Source organism: Cinclus cinclus, chromosome 6 (genome assembly GCF_963662255.1).
Source record: "Cinclus cinclus chromosome 6, bCinCin1.1, whole genome shotgun sequence".
NCBI lineage: Eukaryota > Metazoa > Chordata > Aves > Passeriformes > Cinclidae > Cinclus > Cinclus cinclus.
This window is the reverse complement of record NC_085051.1, coordinates 14,707,368-14,716,648: the sequence shown is the minus strand read 5'-3', so window position 1 is coordinate 14,716,648 and position 9,281 is coordinate 14,707,368. Positions and strand designations below refer to the sequence as shown.

General features: G+C 44.2%; 1 protein-coding gene across 1 annotated transcript; it reads right to left on the bottom strand.

The window, feature by feature from the left end:
• Positions 1 to 444: 444 nt before the first annotated feature.
• Positions 445 to 7,296, bottom strand: LOC134044820 (L-lactate dehydrogenase A chain). The gene is made up of 8 exons (XM_062494247.1): positions 7,267 to 7,296; positions 5,599 to 5,730; positions 4,727 to 4,844; positions 3,829 to 4,002; positions 2,871 to 3,044; positions 1,946 to 2,063; positions 1,402 to 1,525; positions 445 to 1,263 (listed from the first exon to the last, which is right to left on the bottom strand). Exons 2-8 carry the CDS (start codon positions 5,719 to 5,721, stop codon positions 1,099 to 1,101), a joined length of 996 nt encoding a protein of 331 aa, XP_062350231.1. The 5' UTR covers positions 5,722 to 5,730; positions 7,267 to 7,296; the 3' UTR covers positions 445 to 1,098.
• Between the last annotated feature and the right edge of the window lie 1,985 nt (positions 7,297 to 9,281).

Below are 9,281 nucleotides of genomic sequence, written 5' to 3'. Positions count from 1 at the left end.
ACAGAACTGTGTATGATGACGTGCTTTCTTTTCAAATATGCAGGGTCACCTTAGCCATGCTTTCACTTTACTTGTGAGATTTGGAAGATGTTGGCCAAACTGGAAAAATTCACGTTTATTGTGATCAGTGAAAACTGAAAACTCAGAAGATTCTTGGGCTCAGCACCATAACCAGCAATGGCTTAAGACTGAACCTTGGCCTTAAGGCTTTTCATGTTACTGCTGAGTCTGAAGAGGCTGGAGTTAATTTAAAAAACTGGGTGAGACTTCCATAAATACCTAATTGCATAAAGTCTCCAGCACAACTGCATATATAACATTATTACACAGGTGATGTTTGAGTTACTGTGACATGAAAAATAGAATTGATTTAGGTGGGTGGAAGTAGAACTGGATGTGGGAGACAAAGCCCTATTAAGAAAAACAAGGAGACAGATATAACAGTTTGTGGTTTATTTGGTGTTGTAGTTGGTACTACAGTTGGACAGTCACTGTCTTGTTGCACATAGAAACCTTAACATTTTTTTAAACATGCTCTGGAGACAGAACTTACAACTAGACTGATATAGTACACAAAAATAAGATTCTCTAAAAAAAATACCCACAAAAATTCCAAAGCAGTGGTAGGAAAATACACTTGGACCTATCAACAGTGAAATATTTAAGCTGTTCAGCTGGCAGAGAAGGTTGGTCAATTGGCTTGGCAATCCATTAACTTCAAGAAATGTCTTTGGTTTCACATTGTGAAGCAATTACTCCTTATTCCTTTCAACCAACATGAAACAAGAAGAGGAAAAGGCAAAGGGTTTTTAGGCAGTGCTGCTTTGAATGCTGGATTTCTGTCATACCACTTCACTGAACAAGACTGACTCTAGGTTATCTAGCTCTGGCTAAGAACATGGGTGTCTGTGAACAGGGAAAACCCTAGATTAGTTTCCTAATGCTATCTTCGGGAAACTCCATTGTTCAGATTTGAGCTTTTTGTGTGTTCTAGTTGAGATAATACATTGAAAGATTTGACTTACTTGGAAAGTGCAACGTAAGACAAACCACTAAACCCATTAAACTGCTTAAGAGCCAAAAACTGCTTGGGCAGGTTTAAAACTGTAGTTCCTTCTGGATTGCCCACAGTGTGTCTGCACTCTTCCTTAATTTGTCCTCTTCCTCAGGTTTTAGGATCATCTTTACTACATCAGTGATGCCATTACTGCCCAGTACACAAGGAACACTTAGGAAGACATCTTCTTTTATTCCATGCAAGCCCTGAAAAGTACATAAGGATTGTTAGGCTGGAATTTGTGTGCCTGTATTATTTCTTAGAATATCCTATCAGGAAACCAAATTTAGTTGAAATTGAACTAGAAAGAGATCACTGTTTTTCTAGGAAAAAGGGCTGCTCACCTTAACAATGGTAGAAATGGGGTGCACTCTTCTCAAATTCTTCATAATACTTTCAGCCAGGTCTCCCACAGAAAGGCCAATAGCCCAGGATGTGTACCCCTTCAGTTTGATCACTTCATAGGCACTGCAGAGACACAGACACTCAGTAAAGAACAAGTGCCATCAACTGAACTGCTAAAGAAAGGCTTTAGGAGGTCTACAGATCAATTTGGAGGCATCAGAATCTTGACCGATTTTCTGGCAGGACCAAAATGAACTCAGCAGTGAATAATTCTGTTTGCATTTTATACTAGTCCCCACAATTATACTGGAAGCCTAGAAGTTTGAACTCTTCCCCAATTTAAAGTTTACTAATCATGAAAACTTAACTGCTAAAGCTACATTAGTCTTTAAAATATTACTTCATGTTCCATTATGTCTGCATCCTGACATTTGGGGCTACTGAGGTATTCTAGATCTGGGTACTGCAGAACAGAGATTTTTCGGCTCTTTATGATTTGTTCTTGTGTTGAAATTTATAAAAAAGGCCAAGCCCAGTATTTACCTGTCCACGACCTGCTTATGGACCTCCTTCCAGTGTTCCTTGTCTGCATCAGTTCCCAAGTCTGGATGAAGAGCCTTCAGAGAGACGCCAGCAACATTCACTCCACTCCAGACAGGCACTGAGAGTTGTACATAGATTAATTATCTCACAGTACTCCATCCTTCTCAAATTAACTGCTAACATAAAATCCAGCTGGATTAATTTGCAGCACATCACTTTTGATTTACCTATGACCTTAAATGTAGTATGACCTATAAGACCAATCCAAATTGCAGGCTGAGAACCCAGGAACACATCAACATTTATACACAGTGTCACAAAGTTTGAGTAGACCTCTGCTAATGTGAAATACCTGGGCAACATGAAACTAAAATTACAGTCACTGTATTTTGCAAAGTTTTCTCTACGTAAGAATTTATTCCAAGTGTGTTCTGGTGGGGGTCAGGAAGCAGACACTTAGGTGTCAGGAAGCAGTACTGCTCTGGTGCTGCTTGGAAAAGTTCAGGTTAAGTAAGGAGAAAATGCTTTCTCCTGTCCTCGGGGACTTGCCTATGCAATTCCTATATACAGTGATTAAGAGATGCCAGGGATGGCAGCAGAGTGACTGCCAGGAGCTCTGGTGCAGATCTTTGAGAGGTCCTTGCAGAGAACTTTATCCTCTTGCTGCTTCAGTTTGGGTTTTTTTGGGAGTTACGTGAACAGTTTAGCCAGCTCAGGTTACAGTAATGACTTTTTCCAAGCACAGTCATTCAGATCAAATATAGATCATCTAGGGTTACTCTGTGCAGCAAAAGACTTAAATCAGAACTTGCACTTTAAGGTGCTGCAGTGCAAAGGTTTTGGAGCAATGTTTTGCTGTAGCTTTTCAAGGTTTTTCTGGGAGACAAAGCATCAGGGAGGTCTGTGTAACAGATTTCACCCTTACCACTGGAATCTCCGTGCTCTCCAACGATCCATCCATGGCAGCTCAGGGGGTGGATGCCCAGCCTTTCTCCCATGAGGTGGCGGAAACGGGCAGAGTCCAGATTGCAGCCACTACCAATAACACGGTTTTTGGGGAAGCCACTGATCTTCCAGGCCACATAGGTCAAAATATCCACTGTGAGGAGAACAGGGGCATAACAAGTGCCACTTGTGAGGAGACTGATAATGAAGATTCCATTCACCTATAAGCATTTTACCTGCATGCTAGTTACAGAGCACAAAGCAGTGCCCATGGCCAGGCACTGCAGTGGGCTAACAGAATGATTATTTTATATAACATTGTGACTGTTTTAAACATTTTTTTTTATTCTCTCAGCTCTGCATTTATGCTATGTGTGCAATTATCAGTGACCCTTAGTGTGCTCAAGATCACTTGGTCTGAAAACCCAAGTTTATTTCTCAGAAGACCAAACTGCTGAGCCTGGAGAGGGAAAATGACATTTTTTGCTATGCAGATATCATATAATGGTTTGGGTTGAAAGGAAACTTAAGAGATCATTTCATTCCAACCCCCTGCCATGGGCAGGGACAGCTTCCACTAGACCAGGTTGCTCAAAGCTCCATCCAACCTGGCCATGACTGCTTCCAGGAATGGGGCATTCAGAACTTCCCTGGGCCAGTGTCTTACCACCTTCATGATAAAGAATTTCTTCCTTATAGCTAACCTAGATTTACCTCTTTCAATGAAAGCAATTAGCCCATATCCTATCACTACGTGCCCTTGTAAAAAGTCCACCTCTCTTTTAGGCCCCTTAAGGTACTGGAAAGTTCTGCAAGGTCTCCCTGGAGCCTTCTCTTCCCCAGCACAAGTATTTTCTAACAGCCTGTGCACTAATGCCACCTTACTGAAGAAACACTATTCTCTAAGCCAAATCCTCTTATGGCAACACAAGACAAACCTGGGTTTGAGACAATAAGCAGCTTGCAGTCAGGACTGTATTTAACAACATTGGGAATGATGAATTTGAAGATATTCACGTTGCGCTGGACCAAGTTAAGGCGGCTCTCTCCTTCCTGCTGCCGGGCACCAGCAGTGACAATGACCAGCTTGGAGTGTGCAGTCACGCTGTAATCTGCAGACAAAAGGCTGTGTCAAACATGACCTCTTCCTACACGTAGTTCAGAACAGGAGTTCTCACTCCATCTCTGCACTGAGACCTCAAATTCTCAAGTTTGAGGATGCAGTAATTCCCTGGTAACTGTTACCCTAGACTTTGCCTCTACAGAAAATGGAGTTTCATTTTAAGACTGTGGCTCATTGCCACAACATTGTGGCAACACTGAGGCATGGTGATACTGTAACATGCAGCTGCAGGCAGTGATACTCCATGCTTCTCAGCCACAAAGGGGATTAGGGATAGCTGCTGGGATTGCCTTTCAGGGTAAGTGCTGTGCAAAAGGGGAAGGCTCTGCCCTCATAGCCTGCTACCTGTGGGAATTGTAATCAAGCTAGGAGCTGGTTAAGCCTTTGCCCTACTCAAGGGTGCCACTAAAAGTTATCAGAAGTAAGCAGTAATGAGTTCAGGGGTTAACTGGTCATGAAATCAAGTTCTCTAAGGTGCACAAGTACTTAAGGAATTCATCTTTCTGTGCTGACTAGTCAATCCTGGAAAAAAAATCCTAGCTGGACTGACCATACGAAAGTATATTTTAAAATGTCAGCTGAGTACTATATCCATGAGCTTTCCCCCAACAATTAGGGTGACAGGCTAAGTGCTAGACTTAGCCACGTCAGGTCTCACACTGGACAGCTATCTCCATTTGGGAATAATGAGCACATGAGAGCCAACTACTTGCCTTTGCCAGAGACAATCTTTGGAGTTTTAAGGAAGAGGCTGCCATGCTGGAGATCCAGCATCTCTCCTCTGAGCTTGTCCTCCACAACATCAACAAGGGCGAGTTCATCAGCCAAGTCCTACAAGAGACCAAGAGTAATGGTAAGTTTGCTGCCTCTTTCAGCAAAGCCCCCAGTTTTCAAACCATGAAGTTGCAATTATTTTAAAAGCTACTTAAACAATTTGGCTCATCTCTAACACTTCACTTTTTCCCAGACTCCTTCAATTAGTCCCTTGGGATATCCACTTCCTTGACTTCACTTTACACTTTTCATAACCACATTGTGCACAAAATAGTAGTACAATTAAGCAGGACAATAATGAAGAATAATTTAATAGCAGTTCATAACACAACCTATTTGACAGTCAAGAAAAGCAAGCCTGATGTTAACCACAGTATTTTCAGTATAATAACTGAAGGCAGAAGACCAGTCATTCAGAGTGTCAAGGACCATTTTTAACAGATCACACTGCAAAGAATTATTCCATTATTCTGCTCAAGACAAAAGAAATCCTCATTCTCAATCTTTTCATATATTTGGAGTGTTAGAGAATGCCTACTTAGAAGGGAGTCTGCAAGTCTCTCTCTTTACAAAGGTAAATGCAGCTCTCAAAATGATGCATAAAGGACATTCTGTCTGAACCTGAGGCAAACTTCATTTATGAGAACTGCAGCTATTTGTTCTCTGTCAATAGTTTGAAGACTGTTGCTTCATTTCAGGCCTAAAAAGGGATTGTATAACCAGAAGTTCATCATAATAAGGGTGACTCTTTTTTTGCCCCTCTTTTAGGTTTCATGTTCTTCTGCTGCTTCCTCCCAAGCTTGAGACTTACCTTCATGAGGATGCTGATGGCACAGGCCATTCCGACTGCACCCACGCCAACCACGCTGATTTTATTTTCGGCATGACTCTCCTGTTTGTGGAGAGTGTGGATGAGCTGATCCTTGAGAGACATGGTGCACTACTGAAAGGAAAGCAACAGATTGTTTCTCCAAGCTTTGGAGCTTTTACTGACACCAGAATATTTCTATCCAGCAAGACAGATTTTATTCCAGGATTATAAGAAAATTGATACAAAACACACAAATAAAACATCTGGCAATACTGTCTGTATGCCACAAAATGACCACAAAACTGAATTATCGATGACAATCCTCTGTTCAAGCTCACCCTAGCTTTGCCTCAAATACAGCCTGAGAGCCATCGATTCTATTATATAGCTGGTGGCACTCCAGCAGCAGCAGGATGTTCTAAATGACCATCCATACTACATTTCGGTACAGGAAGCCATTTTAGTACTTCTAAGCACAGCACAGTCTGGCAATCTGTTCTCTCACCCTGAAAAACTGGTATTCTGTGCCCTGAAGCCTTTCCAGAGATGAAGTTCTGCAACACTTAGGCAAGCCCTTTTTAAGCACAGCATGAGCCTCCATCTCGGCTTCATGAACTTGTTTTGAAATGAAACTGCAGTTTTGAATTAAGATGGCTGGAGTCTGGCGTTACCATCTCTCCCACCCTCGCATTTTAGCTGCCAGCTGCACAGCATGCTGCTGAGTTGGGTTCTGGCAGCCAAGGGTGTGCCGGAATGGCTCAGTGATACCAGAGGATTGTGCATTCATCCCCGTCTCCGTGTGGAAGCCACCACCACGCTTTCCCAGGAAATGATGCTGCACGGGGAGCAGCCCGAAGAGCCCAGGGCAGGAGCAGCTTCACAGACGGATGCAAGTACAGACACGAGTCTCTAATGCTGAACAGGCAGCAACTCGTTCAGAGCATGAGAAGCCAAGCAGAGCAGTAGGTAAGAACTGTAAGTTTTGGGGCTGAGGGGAGGAACAGGAAGCCAGCAGCGCCCATATTTAGGAAAAATCAACCAAGCTACGTCAGTGTTCATGTGCCGAAGCCTCCTGAAGCTTGGCCATAGTGCGCAGTGCAGTCTCCACGTGCCAAGTCCTCCCTTTGCACTATGAGCACTTTAGTGTGCGAGGCTAGTAAGAGCCACCCACTCAAGCACGTCAGTTACACTTTAAAAAACTCAAAAATAATTTCCTTTTAAGAGAAAATTAAAGAAACAAGTTAGGAGAAACTCAAACAAGTTAGGAGAGCGGTAAGTGGTCCACTAATGCTGTATTTGGAACGCAGCCCTAAGCCCATCCTCAAGTCTCTTTGCAGGATCACTCCGTGGGGCCACACGCACGGATTAAGGGAAGCAAGTTAATCCACGGAGGCTCAAGGAGATGGAGGGAGTGGACGATGGGGGGGCTGTGAGTGGAAATCACGCCGGCTGGACTCCAGCCCAGGGCTGTGCCCGATACCACCACGGCCGGGAGAACGCGGTGGAGCAAGCGGCGATAAATGGACGAAGTCCGCTGGACGCCGCCTGCTCCACCGCGTCCCCCCGGAGGTTTGCGGGACCAGCACCGCCTGCAATCCCGCTCCTTGCATTCCCCTCTTCGTGCACCCCCGGCTCCCGCCCCCATCCCGGCACGGCGATCGCACCTACCGAGCTCCTCACCCGGGCACGGCAGCGGCGGCGGGGCGGGGGCGGCGGCGGCCGCCGCCTTTCATAGGGGCCGGGCGGTGACGTGCGGCGGGCGGGCTGTGCTGCTGGGGACGTGCCCGCAGACACGTCGGGGTGGAGAGCCGGGGAGCGGGAGGAGGGGGCAGGAGCAGCGGGAAGGAGATGGAGCAGAGCGGCCGGCGCCTCGGGCAGCTGGGGCGGGGCCGAGGAGCGCTCTGCTATTCAGCCGCGATGGGTGAAAGCGAGCTCTGCGGCTCTGGAGAATCTGTGCGGAATTCAAGGCATTCCTGCCTTCGTTTCCCGCCCGGGCAGTGCCTGCCAGCCCTCTGTTCCTCCTCAGGGGTTTATGGCGGCAGTTCCGGATGGGGCCTCTTGCCGGGTGTCTGGAAACCAGCTTCTAATTTTCATCTAAGTCAATAGATGTTTGTGGGTTTTTGTTTTTTTTTTTTTTTTTTTTTTTTTGTTTGCTTCCCCTTTCCGCGTATTAGCATATCCAATTCCCCCTCATTTGTTGTGTTAGGTTATATAAGCCGAACCTTTTCAGCCCTGCATAGTCACACAAGATGTTCCCTGGCCATTGGGATGTGTGTTCTGCGGGACTTTCTCAGTTTAAATGCTTTTACAAAGCTTTTTCTCCTGAGAGGGGCTGCTGAGTGGAGCATCAGACAGCTATGCCTCAAACACAACACTAATGTTTTCCCGGAGTGAGTGGAAATTCCATGACTGGACTCACACTGGTTTCAGTCACACCATGCTGCCAGTTTCCTGTCACCCTGTGGCTGGTTAGTAAAGCCAAATCCTTCTCCCCTTCACTTATTTCTTGCTCGGACTCCCAACAAAAAGCAAAACCAATTTTTTAAAAAAATTATTTCCTCATTGCCTGAAGTTTCAATTTTATACTATATAAATGTTATACTATACTATTTTGTGTGTCGTCCTACAAGACTGGCTTTTAGGAAATCCGTGCTACCTTTTATCGCTTTATTATTCACTGAATATAATGGTTTTTTGTTAGATTCTCCTTTGCAAGTTTTTCTGAAGAGCTGCACAGACATGAAAATCACAGCCCAAACTTGCCTCCACCATGGCTTCTTAGAAATTACTGTTCTCTAGTCCTATGGTTATGCCTTCAAGTAGGCAAATTCACTTAAAATCTTTTGGATTTGTGCGTGTCAGTGTTCTGGAATTGAGAATGCCTGGTTCTTCCAGCTGGAAAACGGCAGACTCGGTGAGTTTTGCTCATCATTTGTGAGTTGTGTTCATTTATTATCCTTTACCCATTTCTGATTTCTCCCTCTTCTCTTTGGCATCTTGTCTTTACCCCATGGATTATCTTGTTCATCTTTACTGAAAATCAGGTAAGTATTAATTTAGTCTTGTGTGAGTAGCTGTGTCACCTTTATTTTCTCATTCTTGTTTTTATAGTAATAATTTTTTCTTCATTTTTTTTTATTTATTGTAGCTGTGGTACCTTTACAATCTTTGACTTGGTTTCCTTTTGGGATTGTGACTCTTAACTTATGTTTGGCCATATCTGTCCTCAGTTCCTGGGATGTACTTGAGTTCCTTTTGAAGTGCTTATCTTGCTGTGGCATGCCTGATCACACACCATCCCAGTGACAATTCCCTTCTGCTGGGCTGATCTGACAGCAGTGGTAACCCAAGGCATCATCATTTATTTGACAGTCCATTGGCAAAATAAAAGAAAGAATTGCTGGAGAGAAAACATCTAAAAAGGCTTGAAACAGAATTTGCATAGATTTGAATGAAACAAGACAGAAAAAATACAGAATTCTGCTTATTATGAAGACCAATACTTCCAGCAAAGGAATTTAAATATACCAGGCTGTAGGTTGCACTGCATGTGCTTTGTTCCTTGCTGCTGCTGGAGGAAGGAGCAATGCCTGTGGGATGTGCCATGTCAGAGAAGACTGGTCACTAAGGGAGGGAAATGTGGGTAGATGCTGAGCTTTTCTACAGCTACATGAGTACAGGAT

Bases quoted from the DNA above. Each gene is read 5' to 3' on its own strand.
- LOC134044820 (XM_062494247.1), bottom strand. From the start codon at position 5,721: ATGTCTCTCAAGGATCAGCTCATCCACACTCTCCACAAACAGGAGAGT. The intron at 4,003-4,726 runs GCAAGTAGTTGG...TTTTGTCTGCAG, and splicing joins AAAGATTGTCTCTGGCAAAG to ATTACAGCGTGACTGCACAC. The intron at 2,064-2,870 runs GTAAGGGTGAAA...TACAACTCTCAG, and splicing joins AGAGCACGGAGATTCCAGTG to TGCCTGTCTGGAGTGGAGTG.